The sequence below is a fragment of the Branchiostoma belcheri genome, unplaced genomic scaffold (assembly GCF_001625305.1).
Source record: "Branchiostoma belcheri isolate BF01 breed outbred unplaced genomic scaffold, Haploidv18h27 scaffold107, whole genome shotgun sequence".
Taxonomy (NCBI): domain Eukaryota; kingdom Metazoa; phylum Chordata; class Leptocardii; order Amphioxiformes; family Branchiostomatidae; genus Branchiostoma; species Branchiostoma belcheri.
The window spans coordinates 399,204-426,984 of record NW_017802458.1 but is presented as its reverse complement, the minus strand read 5'-3'; the positions used below and the strand labels follow the sequence as shown (position 1 = coordinate 426,984).

The window sequence follows — 27,781 nt, the reverse complement described above, 5'->3', positions numbered from 1 at the left end:
TTGTTGTTATAGCTAAATAGGCTAATGCATCGTCAATGGTAAACTTCAGGGGTTATGTACAGGGGGGGTTANCATTTAAGAATTGACTAAAGTTTACATTTCCATATTTAGATGGACCATCTCCATATTTTAGAATGCGTTTTTCACAAAGTTAGTGCTAACCCACCCCCCTTACTAGTACTGTGCATGTGAATGCTATACATGTGACTTAAAGAGAGAAGTCCACTTGATGCTGGGTTTGCTGTTTTGTAGTTCAGTATACATCAATGCCAGTTGTTTTGTTGTTATTGTTGTTAAACTTTATTATAGAAATTTAACTGTTGTCCTGCCTGGAAGCAGAGAACCTGACAGCCTTTCCAAAGTTCCTGAAAAGGAAGACAGAACGGAGAATCACTGTAGAGACAGTTACTGTGACTGCAGACGGCCACAGAGCATCGGAAAGTTTAACCTGTGCTCCGAATGGTTTCACTACAGATGTACTAGCATTGGACTCTCGGCCAAAGAAGCAAGGAGCATGCCATTGGAAGACTGAGAGTGTCCAAAATGTAGGCCCCCATCGTCAAAACGGCCGAGACTGTACAGCACACTAGTACTGTGCACGTGAATGCTATTCATATACGCGATTAAATTAGATCGCTCTTCTGTTACTTTTCCTGTTACTGTTGAGAAGATTCTATGGAAATAAAATTTGAATACATGTAATTCAATTTGGTGTGTTGTATTGCCTCAATAACCTAAGGAACGTACCCTTGCAGTCAAAAGAACATGAAAGGTAAACAAAAATGGATTTGTGCATTATATACAACTAGAGTTCCACGATCTCATACCTTCGCCAACTGATGTTCACCTTAATTTATATTAGATTATGCATATGAGGTCTTAATTTGAATAAATTATGTTTAATGATATTCAGCTTTGCTCACCCTCCAAACGCCACAAACATCAAATTCCTGGCAGTTAAAAACAATGAAATTATAGCTTTTTCTTATGAATTATGCAAATTAGCCCCCAATTTACATAATATTATATGGCCATGTTCCTCTCCTGTCCAATTACACATGTCACAAGTCTGAATAGTCCTATCATGGCATGCAACAGATTTATAGAATATCCTCATTAACAATGCAAATTATATCCTTATTTGCATAATTGTCATCTCATTATGTCAAGCATCATCTAGGCTGCCTACATACCAAAAATCACAATGATTCCTCAACTGGTTCTTGAGTTATCCTCCTTTAAACATTTGAACTTAAAGTCCCCTGCAGTTCCCAAACAAGCTGCTAGGGGGTCCAAACTTACGTCACTTATTCCCCAGGGCAAGAGCTATCTATCATGCAAAATTCATGACCCTAGCATGTTCAGATCACGAGATATCAAAACCGGAAGTTCTGCTGCAGTACCATAACAAGCCGCTAAGGGGCCCAAAATCTAATCATTTCGAGGTCTCATCAAGACCAACCCACCTACCAAGTATCAAGACAATATATTCAAGCGTTCTTGAGTTATGGTGGTAACAGGCAGACAAACAGACAGACAGACAGACAAACAGACACACCGCCAACGAAAACATAACCTTCTTGGCGAAGGTAATTACTGAATATTGGTATTGTCATACTAGAGGATAGTGTTTGTTAATAGGTAGCATCTGATATAGTAACCACTGTGAATTACGAAGGCCGTAACAGAACACATACGGGGTGAACAAATCGATTGAGGGGGTGCAAAATTGCTAGCGATTTTGCACCCCCGGGGGGTGCAAGATCACCAAAGGGGTGCGAGATCACTAGTGATATCGTTCCGGGGGGTGCGAGATCACTAGTGATTTCGCTCCGGGGGGTGCGAAAATCACTGGGGGGTGCGAGATCTCTGTCACACCGGCTCTTGGCTGCCGAAGGAAAACGGCTAACGGTCCGATACTAGTTTGGCACTTGGCACCCAGGGTACTCGGACAAATTCTCCTGGGCTCAACTCCTCGATCCGTGGCGGTAATTTAGATAGGCGGGCGAAGGGCTCTTGGCTGCCGAAGAAAAACGGCTAACGGCCCGATACTAATTTGGCACTTGGCACCAAGGGTACTAGCTAGTATTCGCACCCAAGCGTGGCCTGTCCGTATGCTAAAAATACGATATGTTGTTTTAGTACCGGCTGGCCTCAATACGAGGAAAACGTTACACGAAGACCAACACAATATAGACTACTAAATCTTTGTAATTTTTTTTTTTTCGAGAGGTTTTTGAGTCACCCTATCGTTATACCGGATATACCGGCGTGCCAGTACGTACTAGTGATGCAATCCACATGCCCAGGGCATGAGATGCCCCCATTCTAGCCTCTACCAGACTTGGGGAGGCGGCTGGAAAGAGATTTTCTTCGGCCAAAATAGAGAGATAAGCATGCCAAGGGAGTTTTCCGTTGAGAGAATATTTCGCCGCTCACCAAGCCTCAGGTAGAGGCTAACCCCCATTCCACATTCTCGAGGGTCTGCATGCCCTTTTTCGTTAACCGTTATGGGCTAGTTTAATTTACCGTTAATCGTTACCGGCCTGCTCTAATTCAACGTTAAGCGTTATCAGTATATTCCTCGTGAAGCGTTATTGGTCGTTTTAATTCTACGAAAAACGTCATTTGTCATCCTAGATTCAGCGTTAAGCGTTAATGAATAATTCTCTCTGCGACCTGAAATATTGGCCAGAGCGCGGAGAGAGTGGCGAACTCAAAAAAAAAAAACGTGCTCAACGCCTCAAGTGCTCAAAATCAACAACATCTATCAAGAGTATAATACACAAGTAGTTCCAATTGTTAATGGCCGGGACAGGACACACCTTTTTTGTGCTTTGTTGTCTTTAATCGCTTATATAATACTTTTCGTTCCGTAAGACTGCCCGGCCGGGCCCCGGTTTGGAAATGTGACCTCAGCATAAGTGGAATGGGAGTATAACTGCTTGTCTCGAATAAACAGTCCGAGCTGAGTAAACATGAACTTAATTGACGGTGCTAGCTCGCTTTTTTTTTTTCTTTTTTTTTAACGGTGTCGCTCAATGCAAGGCCACTTCTAGGCATAGAGTACATGTATAATATAGCTATGTCATGAGATGGCGGTGGACCTTTGTTTTGAAGCTTTGTAGATTGTAATCGGACGGAAAAGCAGCTGTTTGGAAGAGAGTTCCATAATTTTGCAGTCCGGGGAAAGAAGCTGTTGTTGTAGTATGACTTGGAGACAGGTATGTTAACGGTGTATTGATGAGAACTGGAAGAGAACCTAGTGGCACGCTGAAAGGTTCTGAGCGGCGGAACAAGAAGTACAAGTTCTCCTGAACATCGACCGTGAAAGTATCTGTAGAAGTCTTCAGCTTATGTACTAGCTGAAGTTTCCCTGACGGAAAAAAAACTCCAGTTAAACCTTGTTTTCCCCATTTTCTTACATTTCCTTCAGTCAAGATCTACTTCTTTTATTTTTTTCTATCAGCTGTTTAATTCTTGGCTCGAATAATAGAATGTATTTGTACTATGACTGAAAGTGTTTTTCCCTGAATGAAAATTGAAAGGCACCGTCGGGTGTCAGAACAGAAAGGGAAACACAAAATAGGCGCTAATTATCTTATTTCTCACCTTCTGTTTATTATTTTCTTTTCTTCTTTTTACATACGAATATGGGGGAAGCATTGGAGACTTTTTTGTTTGACCCAACAATGGGATGTGTATTTTGGAAAAAGTGCAGTGTTAAGAATGTAAAAAAAACTAACTAGAAAGGTAACGTTTGCAAAGCAAATGCATAATGTTTACCTTCGCATATGCCCTGCTCTGTTATAACTCAAACACATTCATATAGATGTATATGTATATGGTGACAGGAGTCTAAATCCCTCCTGCTATAAAATTGCAACATGAGGTTCAGGTCATTGACCTGATTGGTTTGGAGAAGAGGAAACCGAACAAACCTTCAGTAAACATAACTAAATCTGTATGTTATAGTATGAAGTTCGTGTTTTCTTCCACAGGCATATGAAGACCATATATCAACGACACAGGAAGACTTCTCGTAGCAAACTTCTCCTACAAGGCTACCATGGTTGTTAGGCGTGGCCGCACATGGAGACGGCGACGACGTAGAAAAGACGAAAACAGACCAGGTAAGTACATTTGCGCTATGTCAAGTCAGATATAGCTGGTTTTGTCTGTTTTCGTTTCATAAAACACTAGTGCTGTTGTCAATTTTGTTCTCTCCTTGTAGCCTCTACCAGGCTTCGGAAGGCGACTGGAAAGAGCAGAAATTGGATAAATGCCGGGGGAGTTGGTCCGCTAGAGAGTACAGTTTTCGGGTGCGACAAACTGTACTCCCTAGTGGACCAACTCCTCTGGCATGTTATCTTTATGGCCAATTTCTACTCTTTCCAGCCGCCTCCCGAAGCCTGGTAGAGGCTACTCTCCTTGCACATGCGATAAATGAACAAGTGCCCGTGTTTATTTTGTTGTACTAATGCCTGTAAACAATACTTTTTCTCTGTTTTTTAGTGTCTATTGCACACGAGGAGTCTTTCGTTCGCTTCTTCCAGTGGCTACACAGAAATGGCTGCAGAAATGTGCCGCTGAAACCCGCCGTCTTTCCCGGTATGCTGGTCAAGCGTTTGTCTTTTATACAGTACTTTAGTATTCTGTGAACATTCTTATCTACGCCTTTTAAAATTCGTATTCTTATTAAAAATTTGAGTTGCATATCTCTTCTTTTTTAAGTAAGGCAATGTTGATTTGATAATATGGATGACATCCGCGCGCGAATGAATTTTCGGCCGTTTCCAAAAAAAAAGTTTTCAACCATACTGTAAATCCTACAAAACAGTTGCAAAAAGAGCAAATATATACCGTAAGTTGCAAAAAAAAGTTATTGGGAAACGATACCAATGTCGTAGAATATCAAAATCAAACGAAAAAGACGAAAATGTAAAGAAATGAATTTGAGGACTAGATTATTCGCTAGTATACCATACTCTGTGTCATTTGTTCAACCTTCAAAACCACGTAGATTTCATAATGAAAGCAACTTTTTGGGCCAAACTTTTTTTTATTCGCACACTCACATCAGTTTTGGGGTTCCCAGAGGATGCCATCCATATAATCAAATCAACATGGTTTAAAAGACATTTCGCTTTATTGTTTATTGCTTGATAGTTCTCAGTTCTAATATGTTTGCATTTTTTATTCCAATCTTTTACTTACCCCTCCTTGCCTGCCCTGTGTGTGTTTGTGTGTGTTTTCTGTTCAGACACTGGTCGGGGAATGATGGCGACAAAAGCTTTAAAGGTACTGGTATCCGAACCTTGATGTCAATCAATCAATCAATCATGTCACCATTCAACATCTTATAACCTAATGACATAGGATGTAAATTACCTTCGCATATGGTCTGCTTTTTTAATTCTTACTCAAAACACATTCATGTATACTTAGTACGTGACAGGAGTCTAAATCCCTCCTGCTAGAAAATTGAAACATGATGTAACCCAACACTAGTTACCATGGTGACAGACGTCTGGTTCAGGTCATTGACCTTATTTTTTTTGGAGAAGAAGAAGAGGAAACAGAGCAAAAACAATATGTTTTCCTTCGGTAAACATAATGAGTTTTGACCTAGAACGAAAAATCAAACTGCTAGAAGCTGTCCTGTTTCCCAGAGGACAGGACAAATGTTCAAAAGATATAATTATAGCCTATGGAACTACTAACTACTAGACTATAGTCTTTAATACAGAGGTATATGAAAATAATCTCATAGGCAATGTTAAATACTACTAGCATTATATACGAGAAATTACCGGCCACAGAAACGAAATGTTTTAAGACTTCTTAGGAAGAAAGTATACTTTCTTATAAAAATCGTTTCTACTACAGCGCAGTTACTTTTTTTTTTCATTTCTTTACCAGCACGGAGAACTTATTCTGGCGATCCCAAAGAGACTTCTCATTACTATTGAGGCCATCATGGACTCCTATCTCGCACCTTATATTGAACGGTAAGCTAGTCTCCCAGCAGTTTTTTTTTAAAGGGGGGTACAAGTAGTACTAGAAAGGTGACATTTGCAAAGCAAATGCATAATGTTTACCTTCGCATATGGTATGCTCTGTTAATTCTGACTCACGCACATTCATATATACATTTATGGTCAGACAGAAGTCTAAATCTCTCCTGCTATAAAATTGCAACATGATATGCATATACTAGTAACCCAACACTAGTTACCATGGTCACAGACGTGTGGTTCAGGTCATTGACCTTATTTGTTTGGAGAAGAGGAAGAGCAAAAACAATGTTTTCAATCGGTTAACATAAAAAGTACACGTCCAAAGAAATTATGTTAGAAGGAATACATTAGTATTATACAGTGTCATAACAGAAATTCCAACATTATTTGACCTAGATTTACTTATTTTCCAGGGCTGATCCTCGGCTAACCCCCACACAGGCCCTCGCAGTTTTCCTCATCTGCGAAAAACACAGGCGGGAAAAATCCTACTGGCGACCTTACATCGACATCCTACCCGACGAGTACTCGTGCCCAGCGTACTTCACCGAAGACGACTTCCGACTTTTGCCGAACTCCCTCCGAGGAAGGGCGAAGGCGAAGAAGTACGAGTGTCACAAAGTGTACAAAGAGCTCACGCCGTTCTTCGAGTCACTTGCAGATCTGTTTTCTGACCGAGAGGACGTTTTCAACTTCCAAAATTTCAAGTAAGTAATGTAAATCCTGATTATGTTTACCGAAGGAAAACATATTGTTTTTGTTCAGTTTCTTCCTCTTCTTCTTCTCCAAACAGTGACCTATGACCTGACCTATGACATGATTTGTTGATGTCTGTCACCACGGTGACTTGTGTTGGGTTACATAATGTTGCAATTTCATGGTCTGCTCTGCTCCTGTCACCATATTCTAGTAGTACATGTATGTGAATGTGTTTGAGTAAGAATTAACAGAGCAGACCATGTCCGAAAGTAAACATTATGCATTTTCTTTGCAAATGTTACTTCTCTAGTTCTTTGATATAATTTGTTGTCCAATGCCACTTTTACGAATGATATCGATAGGTTGATACAGACTTTTGGAGGAGGAACGAATAGACTGACCCCAAATGCCCATCACAATTAGAAGTTCAACCAATGAGGGAAGGGCAATTATCGGTTCGACCAATGAGAGAGTAGATGCATGTTTTACTGATTCTTTGATATAATTTGTTGTCTATTGCCACTTTTACGAATGATATCGATAGATTGATGCAGATTTTTGGAGAAGGAACAAATAGACCGATCCCGAATGTCCATCACAATTAGAAGTTCAACCAATGAGAGAAGGGCAATTATCGGTTCGACCAATGAGAGATTAGATGCATGTTTAACTGATCCTTTGATATAAATAGTTGTGTAATGCCACTTTTACGAATGATATCGATAGCTTGATGCAGATTGCAGAATGCCATCACAATTAGAAGTTCAGCCAATGAGAGAAGGACAATCGGTTCGACCAATGAGAATGTTTTGACGGAGGTGGGCGAGGCTTAACGATCGGTCAATTCTGTTTCTCCTTCAGGTGGGCGTGGTCAGCGATCAAGACGCGGGCTTTGGACGTGCCCATTGGACGGGAAACTGGCGCTCATCTCCGAGACACAGACACCCCCACCCCCACCATGTTTCCATTGGTAGACTCCATCAATCATTCAGCGCAAGCGAAGGTAAGGAACCAACCAAGAACTTCAATTTTTTTCTGCAGTTGAGGTGTTTTTTTGCTAAATAAAGTAAGAGAACAAGATAGAGAAAATTCTTTTTGTGGATTTCGAACGTTTAAACACATTCATATATGATCAGACAGGAGTCTAAATCCCTCCTGCTATAAAATTGCAACATGATGTAACCCAACACTAGTTACTATGGTGACAGACGTCTGGTTCAGGTCATTGACCTTATTGGTTTGGAAAAGAAGAACAGGAGGAGGAAACAGAGCAAAAACAGTATGTTTTCCTTCAGCAAACATAAAAATAACATATCATAAAAGTTCATCCGTGTTGGTAGTTACATGTTTAGAGTTAAAACTTTCGATCCAACACAACACTTTCGATCTCTCACCTAGAGCTTTTGACCAGTCACTCTGGTCTTCTTCAGTAGACTGACCCAGTGAGGCTTGTCACGTGGCTTCTTTGAAGTGTGACGTCAACACTGAGTCACAGGTATCCGATGTCGGCCCCCGTCGCAGTTCAGTGAAGGGTGATGGGAAGTTTTAACTATAAACATAAAAATAAAATGTAGAGGAGTAAACAAAGAAGGTGAATGAGATGATTTAGCTCAACGTGGTTCCATGTTTTAGATCCGACATCGCTACAACGACAAGAGCCAGTTCCTGGAGAGCCGTACGGAGTCGGTGTACAGGAGGCACGCCGAGGTCATGAACAGTTACGGGCGGGCAGACAACGACAACCTCCTGCTGGAGTTCGGCTTCGTCGTCCCCGGCAACCCCGCGGACACCGTCACGTTCAACCTGGGTAAGGCCATGTTGATTTGATTATATGGATGACATCCGCGCGCGCATGAATTTTCGGCCGTTTCAAAAAAAAAAGTTTTCAACCATACTGTAAATCGTACAAAACAGTTGCAAAATGAGCAAAAATATACCATAAGTTACAAAAAAAAATTAATAAAAACTATACCAATGTCGTAGAATGCCAAAATCAAACGAAAAAAGACGAAATTGTAAAGAAATGAACTTGAAGACTAGATTATTCGCCAAACCATATTCTGTGCCATTTGCTCAACCCTCATGACCACGTAGATTTCATAATGAAAATTAACTTTTTTTTTTTTGCAAACTTTTTTTTTATTCGCACGCGCATCAGTTTTGGGGTTCCCGGAGGATGTCATCCATATAATCAAATCAACATGGCCTAAAGTGTCGTCTGAAAATGACGTCATCAGCTGTCCTCACCAAATATGGCTTGGCACTGTTGTAGCCTTTATCAGGCTTCGGGAGGCGGCTGGGAAGAGTAGAAACCGGCCAAATAGAGAGATAACATGCCAGGGGAGTTTTTTTTTTTTTTTCTGCTGGAGAGAACAGTTTGCCGCTCCCGGGTGAGGCAAAATGTACCCTCCCAGCAGACAAACTTCCCCGGCATGTTATCTCTCTATTTGGTCGACTCCTACTTTTTCCAGCCGCCTCCCGAAGCCTGGTAGAGGCTAGCATTGTTGTTAATCAATGAGTGTGCTCACAGGTGTTTCAGAAGATCAGAAATTTGGACTAATTTCTCACCTTTTAAACCAGTTTTTAAACTTTTAACATTTCTTCATATAGTTTTGGACATAATCCAAGCAAGGTATTCTTGACATAATTACTCTAATTCCTTATATATACATTGAAAGCCAGTTAATTGCAAAACGCTTATAAGAAAAAAGTACTGTACTAGTAATATCCTAGGAGAAAAATATCGAAGACCTTCCGTAAATCGTATGGCATCTCTGTATTTTCATGTGCCTCGATAGCTCAGTTGGGAGAGCGTTAGACTGAAGTCCCGGAAGCCGATATACCGGCTTGACAAATTGGAGATCTAAAGGTCCCTGGTTCAATCCCGGGTCGAGGCAGTTTTTTTTCATGGACATTCAACCTCTTGTAAATTGTTTTTTCTTCTTTAATATTGTTCCTAGTGAATTCTTTCATCAGTGACAACTTTGGAAGGATAAGGATACTAACCTCCAAATTTTCGATGGCTATCAGTACATCTTGTTCACGGAGTGGCCTAATCTCGCTCCCAGCCTTCTGTCCGGTTTAGCTTGGCACCTTCCAACTGTATGTGCACCGCTTCCTTAAATGTGGGTTACGAGACTCTTGGTCTATGATTTCAATAATGTTGGAAGGTGCCAAGCTAAACCGGACAGAAGGTTGGGAAGTCCCCAAGACTTACTTACCCTTACTTCGGAGGGAGGCGGCGGGGGGTGGGACCCGACAGACCGATGCAAGTCTCGGGTCTAGTCTCGCGCTCTCGCGAGATTAGGCCACACCGTGAACAAGATGTACTGATAGCCATCGAAAATTTGGAGGTTAGTATCCTTATCCTTCCAAAGTTTTCACTGATGAAAGAATTCACTAGGAACTGTATCTATACGTGACAAATGAATCTCTTCTTTAATATTGTAGTTCAGGACGTTCTGGAGTATCTACAACCTGAAAACAACGCGATGTTGGAGAGGAAGATCATGTTTCTGGCGCGAAACAATCTCATCAGGTGAGTGACAGGACTGTTGGAGGTTTGTTTGTTTGTTTGTTTGTTTGTTTGTTTGTTTTGCCATGCATGTTCTGAGCACAATGTCCCTCCCACAAACTATATATGACATCACCAAGACTTACATTTTATTTACCATGGATAATATTTTCAGTTGAAAAAACAATTATTTTCAGGTAAGGCCATGTTGATTTGATTATATGGATGACATCCTCCGGGAGCCCCAAAACTGATGCGCGCGTGCGAATAAAAAAAAAGTTTTGACAAAAAAAAAAAGTTCTTTTCATTATGAAATCTACGTGGTCATGAGGGTGGAGCAAATGGCACAGAATATGGTTTGGCGAATAATCTAGTCTTCAAGTTCATTTCTTTACAATTTCATCTTTTTTCGTTTGATTTTGGCATTCTACGACATTGGTATAGTTTTTATTAATTTTTTTGTAACTTATGGTATATTTTTGCTCATTTTGCAACTGTTTTGTACGATTTACAGTATGGTTGAAAACTTTTTTTTTTTTGGAAACGGCCAAAAATTCATGCGCGCGCGGATGTCATCCATATAATCAAATCAACATGGCCTAAAGAACAATTAGAGTGAAACCGTTGACCACCCTCCCCTTGCCATAAACGTATCACCCCTACGTTTCTTCCTCAGCGACCTGACCTGTGGTGTTACTGGCGTGTCCCCACAAATGCTGACTGTGTTGATGGTGTTTCTGTGCAAACAGGACGACGAGTGAGTGTTCAACATCTTGCCAATATTGTCACTGCTAAAATATTATATATGTAATATTTATGCTTGCATTCCCCTTTCTGTTCAACATTTTAGATGCTTTTTGTCTTGACACAGATATTTTGTATAAACATCTATCCTATTGTATACGTCGCTATAAAGCGAGTGACAATCGATCGTTAACTTTTGACGACTGTCATGATTTTACGAAGAACATCGGTGGTCTAATAGCGCCTTCATGCGATTTTCTTCAAAACTGCATGATGATATCGACGGTACTTTCAGGGATGTCTGGGAGGATCTGAGAACAGGGCAGTTTGAAGCGGACGGAGCTCTGGACGTCCGTGCACGGAAAGTAGCTGGTCAACTTCTGTCTCTACGACTCCAGACATATCCTACTACCATACAGGTAAAATATTATTAAGTCCGCAAACCGTTCCTTTATATGTTTTCTGAAGGAAAACAACTTCAGAAAACATTTTTTTGCTCTCTTTCCTCTTCTTCTTCTCTAAACAAATAAGGTCAATGACCTGAACCAGACGTCTGTAACCATGGTAACTACTGTTGGGTTACATCATGTTGCAATTTTATAGCAGGAGGGATTTAGACTCCTGTCTGACCATACATATGAATGTGTTTGAGTAAGAATTAACAGAACAGACCATTGCGAAGGTAAACATTATGCATTTGCTTTACAAATGTCACCTTTCTAGTTGTTACAAGTATTATGTGATGTAAATTATGACAAGCCTGTGTACCATATGTTATTACGGTCTTTTCATTGAAAATAATGTTTTTTCATCCCACAGGAAGACGAGGAAATGTTAAAGGAAGTGACGTCAGCATGTGGGCGCCTCGCGGTGTATTGTGGGATAGAGAGGAAGAAGCTGATAGAAAATGGTTTGAAAATGCTGCAGCACAGCTCCAAGGTCGCCATTGCCAAGGGCGTCCTCAGAAAACTCTTCTCTCGATAGGAACGTTAGCCGTCAGAATCGGTTTTAAGAATGGCAATATTAAAGCGATATTATGTAAGAATTTTGGACCAAAACTGTAAACATACATAATTGAAATTTTATCATCTAGATTTTCATTTTCAATAACGTTTAACATATTAGCATTGCTTTGTCGCTTTTCCAGCGACTCAGTGCAGCGCCAGAATAAGTTGCGCCAGGCCCGCTGTATTTTTAGGAGGCACCTAAAAAGAATGTAAACAAACAGCGCTTTTTGCTCGAGTATCTTCGGCAGCTTCAAACACGTTTTTGCGGCGCAATGAACTTGATCTTTTACTTCTCAAATGGCATTATGAACCCAGGTAGGCTTATAGCACAAGAAAATGTGTAAAACAACGATGTTTAAAATAGTGAAAATCTTGCATAATATCGCTTTAAACAAAACATCAGATGAGGAGCCTACTATGTAGTGTGCCTTTTTTGTTGATAGACTTGATCTTAACAAGGAGGTTATAGCAATAATGAAATGAAATGTTGCATAGTTATGTAACTAATTCTGAAATTTCAATAGCATTTTAATTGTCTGGTGCCATAAAAGTGTGCAATTAACTACCTCACGATTTTTATCATGGTTGTTTAATCACAATTACATCTATTATGAAACTTTCACAATGAAAGATTTTAGAAGTTTTGATAGAACTGTGTTCTACATTTTAGCAATAAAGATTTTACTCATATGAGCAGTCTAAATGGTTATCTAACTAATGCTGAAATTTCAATACTATAGCATTTTATTGTCTGGTGCCATATAAGTGTGCAATCAACTATTAATACCTCACGATTTTTATCATGGTTGTTTCATCGTATCTACATTGTATTATGAAACTTTCACATTGAAAGATTTTAGAAGTTTTGATAGAACTGTGTTCTACATTTTAGCAATAAAGATTTTACTCATATCATAATTCTGAAATTTCAATACTATAGCATATAATTGTCTGGTGCCATCAAATTGTGCAATCAACTACCTCACGATTTTTATCATGGTTGTTTAATCACAATTGCATCTATTATGAAACTTTCACATTGAAAGATTTTAGAAGTTTTGATAGAACTGTGTTCTACATTTTAGCAATAAAGTTTTTACTCATATGAGCAGTTTGGATGGTTATATAATTCTGGAATTTCAATAGCATTTAATTGTATGGTGCCATCAAAGTTTTCAATCAACTACCTCATGATTTTATCATGGTTATTTAACCAAAACTACATTTATCATGAAACTTTCACAATGAAAGATTTTTTGGCTTGAATTTAGAACTGTGTTCTACATTTTATCAATAAAGATTTTACTCAATGTGAGTCTGCTTTATTTTGCATCAGATGTTTTGTGGGTTTTGTGTTTCAGTGAGTTTTTTTTCAGTATTCAGGAATATTCTCAATCTGTCATAGAAGTATAGGAAAACATTGGTACATGTTCGACACAGATGACGTGCACGAGCGCTGCCTAGCGGCAGTGTACAGAATAACATGTCAATGCTGTGCCACCTCTCCGTGTCCTCATTTGAACGCTAGCCTCTGCCAGGCTTGGGGAGGCGGCTGGAAAGAGTAGAAATCGGCCAGATAGAGAGATAAGCATGGCAAGGGAGTTTGTCCGTTGAGAGAACATTTCGCGCGGCACCCCAATGTTCTCTCAACGGACAAACTCCCTTGCCATGCTTATCTCTCTATCTGGCCGATTTCTACTCTTTTCAGCCGCCTCCCCAAGCCTGGCAGAGGCTACTTAAACGCCACGTTTGACGAAATGTGTTGTTTTCTGTGTTATTGCATATCCACGGGTTTGTGCTTTGTGTGAGAGTGGGAGAACATAACGATTTCATGAATTCTAAAACCTTGCAAACACTAGCCTAGTTGACAGATTATAGCTCCAGAATCCTACATCCTCTCCGCTATAATAGTTTATATAATACTAGTAGGTCTGGCAGCCAGGCTAGGCTACACAAACACCTGCTCATTCTATCACTCCACTCCCTTGTCGTTCCGCCCCATAAAAATGCCCCCACCTCTTAATACACGGCACCAAGCAGGCGGAACTAAAACGGTATGGCCTGTTAATCCACATTCCTTTCACCTGTCTGTGCCAATCAAATCTGGTCGTAGTATTTAAGAATAGATTACCCACTACTTTACTTCTTCTGTATTCCGAGGATAATTCAAGCAGATGTTCGGATGAAAATCAGCTTGTTTGTATGTGTGCGTGTGTGCGTTTGTGTTTGTGTCTGTACATTATGTATACGCTTTTTATTAAAGGCCCCTGTCTCCTAGTCTCTACCAGACTACGTATACGCTGGCTATATAATATATAGGAGAATATTTGCCATTTGGCCGCCTTGTAGGTTTGACTGGCCGCGCAGTTCGGAGGGAAAGAAACTACCTCCCGCGGCCGAACTCTCTTGGCCCATTTTATTCTCATTTTTGCCGAATTCTACGATCAGTATTCCTATAGAAAGGTCTGGTGGAGGCTACCTGTCTCCTCTTGTTCTATCACAGTTCAGAAGGCGTTAAACTAAGATGATCCTAAAACAAAACAATCACTTCCTCAGCCCCCTACGTGTCCTCTTGATCTTAGACGATAAAACTGACAGCTAACAGAGCAGTGATCCACTCCATATGTCTACTATTTAGGCCACACCAATTTAATTTGTTGGTTCTCGGATTCGCCTCTGCATTTTTTTCTGATATGCAAAAAAAAAAAAGATTCTTCTTCTTAATGAACTAAAAAAAAATGCCCATATTTTTCCCCAACTGTTAAGGAAAGTCCGTTTCTTCCTAGTTGTTACAGTTTTCCCATCTATCAATTCAGTGGTTTGACCAGAAGATATGTCAAGTTTACTACGATACATACTTTTACTATTGTTCTCAAACGCTCTATACTGGTACTGTTGCAGTATGATCTTAGAATGATCCCTCTATTCCTTAGGCGTAAACTCTACCCCCTACCCTAGATCCCAGATCTACCGTGTTACCAAACAGATCCATCACGAGGGATTTTATCTGCCTGAGTGTGTTGACAATTCTGACGTGCCCACCTACCGTACCTTTGGGGAGGGGGGCGGGGTGGACCACCCAGTCATCACTCATAGCACTGACACCGGATCTTCAGGGGGCTGATTTAATCTGATGGATGAAGATAACTGTGGACAGGAAACAAGAGGATCCCTAAGGGGAAGCTATTATACACAGTACATTCTGTAACACACCAGCATCTGTATCCGTATAGCCGGTATAACCGCCCTTCGGCGTAACACACCATCTGTATAGCCGGTATAACCGCCCTTCGGCGTAACACACCAGCTTCTGTATCTGTATAGCCGGTATAACCACCCTTCGGCGTAACACATCAGCTTCTGTATCACTATAGCCGGTATACCGCCCTTCGGCGTAACATACCAGCTTCAGTATCTGTATAGCCGGTATAACCGCCCTTCGGCATAACACACCAGCTTCTGTATCGATCTGTATAGCCGGTATAACCGCCCTTCGGCATAACACACCAGCTTCGCAGACACGCGGCGCGGCGGCAGCTAGCTATGTCACACCGAACGACTTGTTACACTCAATTGTGGCACATTTAATGATTGCAGGAGTTGTTTAAAGCTTTCTAGTGATGATGCCCCAACTGTGCTTGGTGGCAACGAGTTCCACTTTATAATAGTTATTGGGAAATACGAGTTTTTGAACAACTCAATTTTTGGTTGATAACTCTGATATCGCATGGCATATCAGTTTATCATGTGCCTCGATAGCTCAGTTGGGAGAGCGTTAGACTGAAGTCCCGGAGGCCGATAGACCGGCTTGACAAATTGGAGATCTAAAGGTCCCTGGTTCAATCCCGGGTCGAGGCAGTTTTTTTTAATGAACATTTATTTCAATTTCTTGTAAATTATGTTGACTTACGTTGTGACCCGAACTACATTTGTAATGTTATCTACCATTGGCCGGTTCTCCCCCACATTTTTTGGGCCACTACTATACTTCTGCGAAATGTAAGACCGCAGCAGAACGTAATTCATTATGTGCGCTTGGTTTCTCTCACCTGTCACGCCAATCACAAATTACTACGTTTGGCGGTCACCGTTGGACCGAACCATTGGGGTATAAAAGGGGGTATAAGAAATCGAACTGTCTTGAAATATCTTAGGCCACAGCAAGTAAACTCTATGGATGACATCTTCCGCAGACTCCAAATCTAATGCGAGCGGGCGAAAAAAAACAAGGCGGGCCGAAAAAAAAAGAAGGTTCCTACGTTTTAAAACGTTGACTCAATTATTGTACAAATGGTTTTGATTCAGTGGGAACATCACACATAGAAAGCCAGCATCACATATCACTGCATCGAAGTAAGAAACAAAACAGAAAATCAGAGCCTTTTCTTGTCTCCTCTCTTCATATTTATCTGCCATCCACGTTCCAGCATGGCAACAGACATCTTTGCCCATTTTCGGCATGTTGACCACTGTCAGAGGGCAACTTTTTTTTCCCGAAATCAGGCGAAAATTAATGCGCGCGCTGATGTCATCCATAAAATTACTTGCTGTGGCCTAAGTTTGAAGTCCTAGCGACCTGAATTGCCTCTTGGTACCTAAACACGGTGTCACTGATCTCTCGCTTTTGGACACACCCAAAATAATTTTCTAAATTGCAGTGTACTCAAGCAAGAGCATTCAACCTGTCATGATGAACAATAGATGACGCGTATAGGAGTGTTTTCTATTGTAATACCGTGTTTTCTGAGTTTAGTTACGGATATGCCCCCCTCCCCACCGACAGGGCCTTGAAACCCCAATTCTTCAAGGCCAATATTCTAGTCATTTATCTACATACTGAGTTGAAACCACACTGTCCCAATGTATATCGACATTCATGGAGCAAAAATTCCCAACATTCTGACGGAAAATGGTTACTGGAAGGGCCTGGGCTGATTTGTAGGGTACCACCCAGAAAATAAAGGACTCACCTTGGGGCTTGTTTCTGCAGTTTCAAAGCCAATATTCTAGTCATTTATCTACATACTGAGTTGAAACCACCCTATCCCAGTGTATCTTGACCCTCATGGAGCACAAATGCCCAAAATTCTTACGGAAAATGGTTACAAAAAGGGACCTGAGCTGATTTTAGGGTACCACCCAGAAAATGAAGGACTCATCTTAGGGCTTGTTTCTGTAGTTTTAAATGCCCAAAGTATGAAATACTGATTCAAATGTGCCAATGTGAAGCAGTATGTGTCAATAATATCACAAAGATTGCCTTATTCAGGATATTTCCAGTTTTGCTGCCCTGAAATCGCATTGGAGGCATTTAAAATGGCGTCGAAAATCTAGAAGATTCCAGTCTCTTCAATAATGTGCTGATTTCATAACATAATTTTCAACATACTTTTCAAAACCTGTTTTTAAATTATGGCTGCAAACAATATACCTTGGCTCTTTGTTCTCAGTACTATTGTAAAAAATAAAGTTATTGGTATAAAATTTTGCTTGATAATATCGTTCAAACACAGGTGCGAAGTCGAGTGGTCGTAAACTAATTCAGGAGTAATAAAATGTTCGTTCTTATAATTTATTGCCCCTATTTAATATAGCCATGTTATGATGTCCTTTGAAAGTCTAATAGTAATATATCCTTAAATCTTTACCTAAGGCCACACCAATTTAATTTGTTGTTTCTCGGATCCCCCTGTCTTTTTTTCTGATTTGCAAAAATATATATTTTTGTTTAAAAAAAATTCTTTTGTTCTTTCATCCACTGCAAAATGCTCAATGAAAGACATATTTTGGCCCCAACGGTTGAGGAAAGTCCTTTTTTCCTAGTTCTTAAAGTTTTTCAATGTAAGAATGCAACTTTGTTTCATTAAAAGTTCAAAATATATTGTTTTAATTATAAACCAGCCTGGTATGTTCACTTCATGGCTCATATTGTAACATTTCCGACTATCATGGGGTGCCTTGGCCTTTTTTTTTTCGCCCTGTTGCTTCAAATTTTTTCTGAAAAAAATCAAAGGAACAGCAAATTAAATTGATGTGGCCTAATGAAAGAAAACTTACGACACTGTTCCATTTTTAGACATATAACAAAGAATCCTAAAGTATTCGCAATCTTCTGTGCAGTTTTAAATAAAAGAACTTTAAACGTAAGGATTGTTTCTTTGATCTACAATAGTTCGTGGCATAATCTAGAAAACACGTACAGGTATTTCACGTTATTTAAATCATTTTGTTTTAAATATTCCAACATCTAATCACAAGACGTGGTGACGGCATACTCAAGTTTTGGGACAATACAATACTCATTTTTTGGGAGAATACAATACTCATTTTCACCTGAGCGAAGTGAGGAAAGTCGTGTAAAGTGCCTTTCCCAAGGGCACAAGATCGGTGGCATGTCAGGACTCGAACCCGGGACCTCTTGATTCCGAGTCGAGCACTCTGCCTCTACGCCACACGACCCCACGATTTAAATCATTTGACACGAACAGTCCAGACAAAAATAGTTAACACAACTCTGGCAATGTCCAAATGAACGATTGCACCATACTGTAAACAGTAGATCTAAAAGTATTTTTGACACATACATTTAAGTCTTGAATGAGTCAGCAAAGTTGTTTTTGTTGTACCCAAGGAGACCACACATCCGGATATGATCCAGTATGGATATGAGTTACAATAATAATAAATCTGTTAGGCGTTGTTTGCACTCAAAGCTAATTCGTGTTAATACTGGTTTTACCTATGAATGATCACACAGAAAGCTAACTACCATGTCGAATTCGGCATAACATTATTGAGGCCTAGCCTCCACCAGGCCTTTCTACAGGAATACGGATCGTAGAATTCGGCAAAAAAGAGATTAAAATTGGCCAAGGGAGTCCGGCCGCGAGGAGGTAGTTTCTTTCCCTCCGACCTAGCCTCCACCAGCCCTTTCTACGGGAATACGGATCGTAGAATTCGGCAAAAAAAGATAGTAGAATTGGCCAAGGGAGTCCGGCCGCGGGGAGGTAGTTTCTTTCCCTCCGAACTGCGCGGCCAGTCAAACCTACAAGGCGGCCAAACTCCCCCGGCAAATATTCTCCTATATATAGCCAGCGTAGTTGGTCTGGTAGAGTTACTAGAGACTATGTTTTGATAGTGTTTGGAGCGCTTCTAATGCGTCATAATGAGTATACTACTTCTCGTTTTACAGTAAATACCGGAAATTTCTGGTTCTACGCGACTGTGGGGATGAATAATAGAGGAGCTGCCCGTATCGTTCAGTCAGCCTGACCGCAAGTTATTGTTGTTGCCATGGCAGCGCATGCACACTCCCGTCATGCACCTGTTCACCATTCGCCTGGTGCGATGACGCGAAACCGGCTGGAACAGGTTATTTCGTGTTTCTTATCAATATGTCATACTAGTTATTGTGTTAGGTTATAATGTATGATTTTTTTATTAAAAAAACTTCATTCGACAAAAAAACAGAAATAAACAAAGACTACATTGAAAGAAGTGTGTGATTTTAGGTTTCTTCGTCATTTTCCCCCAGTGTCGTCTGATTTTGGAATAGTCCACTACGGCGGAAAGGGGTGTGCAGGATCACAGACACCTGCTACAAAAACTACCTAGAAGCAGAAGGGAGGGCGAAAATTTCAAGATTCGCTCAGGATTCTTTTTGACAAGTTTTTTTCAACTCCGCTTCTTCTGAAATCTACTCTAAGGACGCCGAAGGTAAGATTTTTAGTTTGTACACAATGCCCCCCCCCCAAAAAAAATGATTCAGTACACCAACATTGAGTATTGGGAATAGACAACTTTTCTTTCCCTCAAAAAGTCCCTCATCTCCACAAATTGTTGTCCCTTTTAAATTGTGTGTCTAAAAAATGGCCCATTTGGAGAGGGCAAGAAGGGGGGGGGCAATTTTCTCTCCTCAAAACGTTATACGAGTATTGTATATTTACCTGAACCTTTTTGTGCAACGTTTTCGTGGAACAATGTGACCCAAGAATCGGTCTTTCCTGTTCAACACAAACTTGTGTACTAGCCTGGTTGCCAGACCCATATAACACACTGGACACATATTCACTGAGATACTTTGTGTCCAGTGTGCTATGTGTCTGGCACCCAGGCTAAGTGTGTACAGTACAGGAAGGGAAAGCCGCATTTCCTCTGATGTTCCGAACCAAAACAGGTACACCGTATTCACCTGAGTTTTGACGTGTAACACGAAACTGCGCCTTCGCGGCCGTATTCAAATGAATGGCCCGAGGAAGACAGCTACCAGAGATCCCAGGTATTTCACCTGACTAACTTCCACCGTGCCAGTTCGCTGTAGGGTGCGGTGTGCCGCGAACATTCTACGGCGTTTGGATAACCCTTTTACCGGGAACTTCACGGTACAGGACGCGGACATCTGGACTGCCTCACCGCGCCGGAATGCTCTGATTCTCGCTGCTCGAGCTTTTAGGGGTCGGAGGTCGTGTGGAAGAACCTGTTCCTTATTTTGGTGTCATCCCCAGACACAAGCGGTTGGTTGGAACGTACCCTGCACTGCCAGTGGCGTTCGAAAAGCCTCTGTTCTTAGAAACCGTGGACAGATCAGTTCGCCGTATTGGGACTTCTCTTTCTTTTTCTCATATCCTTACCACCCGTGTATCCTGTGGTGAAGTTCTTGTTCAATATGCGTGTAGGGTTGTTGGAAGCGACGGGGATACCGTGTCAGCGCGGGTGAGTGATGTCTGTGTGTGGGGAGAGGCACACACCCACACACCGCTTTACTGGTGCATGTCCTACTGAGAATATATATACTACCTTTACCTGCCTTTTGCAAATAAACACTGCAGGACCTGCGTAAACACACAGGTGAATTGTAGGGATCTTCAATATGGGCAGCGGTGGAAGCAAGAAGAAACAGGACTCGAATCATTTGATAAAGTCGTGTGCGGACCACTCCGGCGGCGTGAACTGTTTGTCGCTTTCTCGGGACGGGTCGCTACTGATCACCGGGTCGGAGGATCGCACGGCCCGGCTTTGGAGCACGCGGTCGCACGAGTGCGTCGGGGTCCTGACGGGACATGCCGACTACATCACCAGCGTCAGCTTCGTCGACAACTACGCTGTGACGTCCAGCGCAGACAAGACCATACGGAAGTGGGACCTGAACTCTTGCGACTGTGTCCTCGTCTTCACCGGTCACTCCTCTCCAGTCAACAGAGTCACTGCAGGCAAGCTTACACAACTATTACCGAATCTTCCAGAAAATTTATATATGTGTCACCTACTAACTTCCTATTAGATATATTATATCTAAATATATCACACTAACGCTAATCCTAAGGTATTAAGATGTTTACATAACTAGATCATATTGTAAGGTTGTGTTTTGAGACAGGGCGGGGAAGTGTGTATAACGTGCGGTGTAAATGGATGTTTTCCAGCGGGAGGCTTGCTGTTCACCAGCTCGTACGACCGCACGGCGCGGTGCTGGCAGTTCGACTCCGGGGAGTGCGTGCAGGTGTTCCTCGGGCACAAGCGCGGCATCACCCCGATCATTTTCGTCGCGCCCGACGGTGACAACTCGCCCAAGGCACAACACGACACAGTGGACGCCTCCAAAGACCTGGTCATCACGGGCTCACTAGACAGCACGGCTAAAGCATGGAGTTTGAACGGCAAGTGCAAAACGACATTCAAGGGACACAAAATGGCCATCCTGTCCATGGCGGTAGACCGGCAGGGCAAGACTCTGTTTACCGGCTCGCATGACGCCAATGTTATGGCTTGGACGATCGACACAGGCGAGGCGCTACGCACGTTCGAGGGCCACCAGGGAGGCATCATCTGTATCGAGGTATGTGAGGCCCAAACTCCCCTATGATAGCCTTGTAATGGACAGGATTTCTCCTTTGTTCCGTGGATAGGCACTGTTTATATCTCCAAGTGATATGGCTGGAGGAATTGTGTACACAGACACGCTTGAGTCTTCTACAATGTACGGGAGATGTCCCTTCCCTTACCGTGTTCTCAACCCAAACAATACAATGTCAACCTTGCCGTGTTGTTCCATTGCTTCACGGTCGGTTGTCATGAGTTTGTGGGCAACACATCTGGTCATATAAACAGTTTAGAGTTCACATGTCGGGTACAAGTGCTTTGATATGATAGCATTTTAAGGCAGCAGTGTAGGTTGACATGTACGGCCCCTTCTTTCACTGAGTCGCGGAATTTTCTGTATCTGTATCTGTATCTGTATCTGTATAGCCGGTATAACCGCCTTTCGGCGTAACACACCAGCTTCGCAGGCACGCGGCGCGGCGGCAGCTGGCTATATTACACCGATCGACTTGTTACACCTAACCCTTGAACTTCTAGCTCTAGACATTGTTTAAAGCTATCTATTGACAGTGCCCCTACTGTACTTGGTGACAGTGAGTTCCACTCTGCGATAGTTCCCTAAACATTTCTGTGAATCAGATAAAATGTCACCTGGTCGGTGGACCAAAATACCTTTGAAATGAGGAAACCCAAGAGTCACGATTCTTTCTTTGTTGGTCTTTGCTCACATGTTGGCACGTTGACAACAGAACAGCAGTTTGGTGGGAAACTGCACTTAAAATAGCATTTTATTGAAGAAGTTGCTCGCTGTTACAGTTGGCCTTGGTCTCAACATGGAGTTTAATACAACTCCGATCTTTTAACTCCATGGTCTCATCAAGGACGTTCTACAAGTCTCAATGATTTGCCTCTTACAATTTCGTCAGAATAGCGATCTTAGAACTGTACGTATCAACTCGGTGTATTTATGTGTCGCTATAGGATTCAGACACTCTTTGTCCAGAGTGCCTGGGGCCACGAGAAAGTATAGTGGTGTTGTCTTCTGATCGCCCGCATGCCTTATAATCATTGGCCGCGACGGCAGGCAGGGCTGTTGTGTTGACTCGTACCGGGGTACTATCGTCACCTGTTGAGGTGTTGTGAAATACCTAGGGGGCCGTGGATGACAGAAAAATGTGTGTCCCCTGTGGCTTTTTACAGATTGTTGTGCTGTTGAAAACATGCATCAAGTCCTTTTTTAAAGTAAAAAAAAATGAGTTACGAAATCATAACACAAACGACAACCTACCTAGGGGTCCGTGGATGATAGAAAAATGTGTTTCCCCTTTGGCTTTCACAGGTTGTTGTGCTCATGCAAACATGTATATGAACCACGTCCTTTTTTCGTCAATAAAAAAAGGACAGGAGTTACGAAATAATAATAACACAAACGACAACCGGGGCGAAATACCTAGGGGGCCGAGGATGACAGAAAAACGTGTTTCCCTTGTGGCTCCTGTAACAGGTTGCTGATGCGAACATGAAACACGTCCTTTTTTTTTCAATAAAAAATGATAGGAGTTAGGAAATCATAACAAAAACGACAACCTAGGTGAAATACCTAGGGGGTCGTGGATGACAGAAAAAACGTGTTTCCCCTGTGGCTTTTGCAGGTTGTTGCGCTCATGCAAACATGAAGCACATCTTTTTTTTTTAATAAAAAAGTATAGAAGTTACGAAATCATAACAAAACGACAACCTAGGTGAAAAAAAAACCTAGGGGGCCGTGAATGACAGAAAAAGCGTGTTTCTCATGTGGATCTAACAGGTTAATGATGCAAATATGAAAAACGTCCTTTTTTCTATGAAAAAGGATAGGAGTTACGAAATCATAACACAAACGACAACCTAGGTGGAATACCTAGGGGGCCGTGGATGACAGAAAAACGTATTTCCCCTGTGGCTCCTGTAACAGGTTGCTGATGCAAACATGAAACAGGTCCTTTTTTTCAATAAAAAAAAAGGATAGGAGTTACGACATCATAACACAACCGACAACTTAGGTGAAATACCTAGGGGTCCGTGGATGACAGAAAACTGTGTTTCCCCTGTGGCTTCTACAAGTTGTGCTCATGCTAACATGAAGTACGTCATTTTTTTTTCAATAAAAAGGATGGAAGTTACGAAATCATAACACAAACGACAACCTAACTGAAATACCTAGGGGGCCGTGGATGACAGAAAAACGTGTTTCCCTTGCGGCTTTTGGAAATAGGAGTTACGAAATTCTAACACAAACGACAACAAACAATGATGAGCAATACGTACTCTTTAGTTTGAAAAGGCGGAATTTTTCTCGGTAATTTTGAGATTTCCTCTTGTATGACTCATTTTTCGGACGACACGAATTTGGATTCCTACAGGAAATGCATGTGTTTTTGGCGGGCCGGACAGCGCATACATTCTGAGAAAAATAACATTGTTAGTAACATTACATCACAATCACTTTAAATGGTCGAACAAAAGACTAAATCGCTCACTTAATGTACATGTTCTTGATACAAGCGAGAAAATAACAACATATTCTATGACATGTCTTGATATAATGGTGTACTTTGGATGAGAAATGATGGCGTAAATTGAGCAAAAGTTTTGTTCTTTTGTTTGTGAAAGACTGATCGTTTCTCGCTGACACATGATATATAGGGTTCCATTAGGCTAATAAACGTCCAAAGAGCCGAGAAATTACCTGCCGAACACAATAGAGGCACACGATTATGTTATAAAATATGCAGGAGGATCGCTTTTGAGTGAGGTGGTCCGACATTGTGTGGTGCCAAGGACGGAGGGTTGTTACAATTGCTCGTTTACATCCTGAGTGTTGTTCGCGTGGAGAGGCCGTGTACATATACGTCATAGGACTTCCACTCAATAACACATTCGTATTGACGGAATAATATTGCTGGAAACTAAACGGAAAGGGGAGGAGGCAAAAATAAGAAAAATTAAAAAACATGGTGGGTTAACCCACCATGTTTTTTCAAGAATTGTCATAATTACTGTCATCATAAGTTTGTAATAATTAACTTAAAGCGACTTTATGTAAGATTTTTATTATTTTAAACATCGTTGTTTTACACATTTTCTTGCACTCTAACCCTACCTGGGTTCATAATGACATTTGTTGATCATGAGTACAGTAACTAAATGATCAACGTAAGGAAATTTCAATGATTTGTATTTGCAGTTTTAGCGCAAAAATCTTACATAATATCGCTTTAAACCAAGGACACTGTTAGGTTTTATAAAACTATAAACCCGATGTGTTTATGAAGACATATACAGACCACGTTATGGTTAGAAACGGTAGGTCCCTAGTTTTTACCTCGTCCCAAACTTGAAACCGAATCGCCCGTCATTCCACGAGAGATGTCACGGCTCCCGCCCTCCACAAATTCGAACCACTTGCCCGTGCCAAAATAGGGGCTGTGCCGTGTTCCACTCTCCACAGAAAGGGTCATTTCCACACTATCAATATTTTGGCTACACGAAGTTAGTTTGACGAGAGTGGCATTCGTTTGGGGGTAAGAGGGGGGGGGGGGTACTTGTATGTAGCAAACAGCTATTAAAAACAATTGCTGTATTCCTATAGATATACCGTACGTGCTATTCAATTGCGTACCAAGCAATGGCATAAGCATGTTTTTGGATGTAGAACGTTTTGGAATACAACACAATCTTTTAGTGCTCGTACAAAGTGTGCTATGGCAGTTTTAGAATAAAGAACTTTTTGGAATACATCAAATACACCAAGGGTCTACTATTATAATCGTCCTAACAAGGGTTTTCCATGTACCTACTCTCCAGTATAATTTAGCTCTTACTTCCCTGCGAAAATAACCTGCTAAAACATTTCTTATACCTCATTTAACTGAGAAACAAGGCAAAGTTGGTCCCTTGAGCAAGGAAAACCAGGGAAGACGTCTTAATTGTTGCATTAATGACATCTTTGAGAAGTTAAAAGATTTAGATAAGCTAGCATTCTGTTTTTAAATTGTTTGCGAGCAGCGAGCACTGGAAATAACTCAAAAATCCCCCCCAATGCACCTGTCGGTCGAACAACCTGTTACCAATAACGTGCTACATATTTCTAGGTCATATTGTGGAGTGCGAAAATTCCCAGCATTCCTGTGTATTATCGATGGAGGTGGACAGTGGTTGGACGGGCCGAGATAGCCTCGAAATACCAGGCGTTTAAAGGGATGTAAACATCTTCTAAATGTTGACATGAACTCCCAAGGGAAGCAGTAAGAATCTGATATTTCTCTTGGAATCTTTAAAAAATACGCAATTTTGTTGGAAACTGAAAAAACAGAACTAGAAAGGTAACATTTGCAAAGCAAATGCATAATGTTCGCATATGGTCTTCTCTGTTAATTCTTACTCAAACACATTCACATATATGGTCATACAGGAGACTAAATCCCTCCTGCTGTAAAATTGCAACATGATGTAACCCAACACCAGTTGCCATGGTTACAGACGTCTGGTTCAGGTCATTATTGGTTTGGAGAAGAAGAAGAGGAAATAGAGCAAAAACAATATGTTTTCCTTCGGTAAACAAAATTATGCAGTTGTAACTCTCAAATGCTTTCTTTTTGAAGCCCGGTCTACTATAAAGGACTATGACTGTTAAAAGGTCACATGTACAACGTGCCACCATTAGGGATTGTTCATGGATTTCACAAGCATGAAAATGGTGGATTACGGGAAAATCATGTTTCTTTTCTTCGCTCGACCTGGGAACGTTATGTGGGTCACTTGAGGCGTCAACAAGTCTACGGAGTTGTTCTCTAGCTCTGTGGTCATCACAAACAAGAGAGAGGGGGGAGGGACAGAGAGAGACAGAGACAGAGAGAGACAGACAGATACAGAGACAGACAGAGAGAGACAGAGAGAGACAGACAGAAAGAAAGAGAGACACACACAGGCAGATAGATACAGAGAGAGACAGAGACAGACAGAGAGAAGAAGAGACATGTACAGAGAAAGAGACAGAGAGAGAGACAGAAACAGAGAGAGACACAGAGAGAGACAGAGACAGACAGATACAGGGAGATAGACAGAGAGAAAGAGACAGAGACAGACAGAGACAGAGAGAGACAGAGAGAGACAGAGACAGATAGGAATAAGATATTGAAAAAGATTCAATCATAGCAAGTGTAGATGATCTTAGAGCAAGGAATATAAGAAATTCAAAGATAAATAAAAGAAAGAAAGGACGAAAGAAGAGAAGGGAAAACGAAAGTATGGATGGAAAGAAACAAGGCATGAAAAATGTGGGTTAGTTTTCCATTTGCGCTTAGCGGGAAGGTTTTGTTTTCCTGCCGGCATGACCTTGCCGTCCCCCCGCCGCGCGACTGTTGAGTAACACGGTCTAGTTCAGGAGAAACCCGGACCTGGAGAGACCTCGCCTATCATTGGTCACGGGATAAACAAGATTTAACTGGAACCCTGGGTGTGAAGAAATCCAGACAAGCAGTTTCAACAAGGAAATTGCAGACTACACTTTAGATTACACTCGACTAGAGTTCAACTCTGTTTTTGGAAACTTTTCCGAAGGAATTTCTAGCTCCCTAAAGCGCTTGTGTATTTCCGCATTTTTAGGAGGCAAATTCAACTAAACCCATTAAAATGCACATAAATTCCATGCAGTTTTTACTTTGTACGTGTTTTCTTGTAGTTTGATATCTTTGGGGCAATGTTGACGTCCTCACATGTCTATTTGGCATCTGACTCCAAGCAGAGGTTTGGGTTTTTAGGCTTTTTATCGGTGTTTCTTTTTTGCACTGAAATTTTAAGTTTTTCGATGGTGGGGGTAGGGGTATTCCAGTATACCACTGTACTCCAGTATTCATGGTCAAATACTCTATATTTGACCCCCTCCCAATTTCTCAATGGAAAACATGGCCACCTCGTAACCCATCGTATTTTTGCTT

At 41.4% G+C, this 27,781-nt stretch overlaps 2 protein-coding genes and 2 non-coding genes across 4 annotated transcripts in view; all 4 read left to right on the top strand.

Annotated features, from left to right (window-relative positions):
• The first annotated feature begins 4,007 nt into the window (after positions 1–4,007).
• On the top strand, positions 4,008–13,088 carry LOC109479944 (SET domain-containing protein 4-like). Its single transcript, XM_019782025.1, has 11 exons — positions 4,008–4,133; positions 4,516–4,611; positions 5,264–5,301; positions 5,923–6,011; positions 6,434–6,727; positions 7,581–7,722; positions 8,352–8,526; positions 10,170–10,257; positions 10,910–10,990; positions 11,273–11,396; positions 11,797–13,088. Exons 1-11 carry the CDS (start codon positions 4,070–4,072, stop codon positions 11,959–11,961), a joined length of 1,356 nt encoding a protein of 451 aa, XP_019637584.1. The 5' UTR covers positions 4,008–4,069; the 3' UTR covers positions 11,962–13,088.
• On the top strand, positions 9,508–9,616 carry Trnaf-gaa. Its single transcript has 2 exons — positions 9,508–9,544; positions 9,581–9,616. It is a non-coding gene; the product is annotated as a tRNA-Phe (tRNA).
• A 2,645-nt stretch (positions 13,089–15,733) lies between the features above and the next one.
• Positions 15,734–15,842, top strand: Trnaf-gaa. The gene is made up of 2 exons: positions 15,734–15,770; positions 15,807–15,842. It is a non-coding gene; the product is annotated as a tRNA-Phe (tRNA).
• A 4,373-nt stretch (positions 15,843–20,215) lies between these two features.
• LOC109479953 (WD repeat-containing protein 86-like) overlaps positions 20,216–27,781 on the top strand; it is a 34,892-nt gene continuing 27,326 nt past the window's right edge. Inside the window, exons 1-2 of the mRNA XM_019782037.1 lie at positions 20,216–21,202; positions 21,407–21,819. Coding sequence (XP_019637596.1) covers positions 20,854–21,202; positions 21,407–21,819 — 762 coding nt within the window. The 5' untranslated portion in view covers positions 20,216–20,853. The remainder of the gene's footprint in view (positions 21,203–21,406; positions 21,820–27,781) is intronic.

What these genes read in the sequence shown, in the direction of transcription:
- LOC109479944 (XM_019782025.1), top strand. Translation starts at nt 4,070, where the DNA reads ATGGTTGTTAGGCGTGGCCGCACATGGAGACGGCGACGACGTAGAAAA. An exon ending in GAAACCCGCCGTCTTTCCCG is followed by an intron (nt 4,612 to 5,263) that starts GTATGCTGGTCA and finishes TTTTCTGTTCAG; the next exon opens with ACACTGGTCGGGGAATGATG. An exon ending in CACCGTCACGTTCAACCTGG is followed by an intron (nt 8,527 to 10,169) that starts GTAAGGCCATGT and finishes TTAATATTGTAG; the next exon opens with TTCAGGACGTTCTGGAGTAT.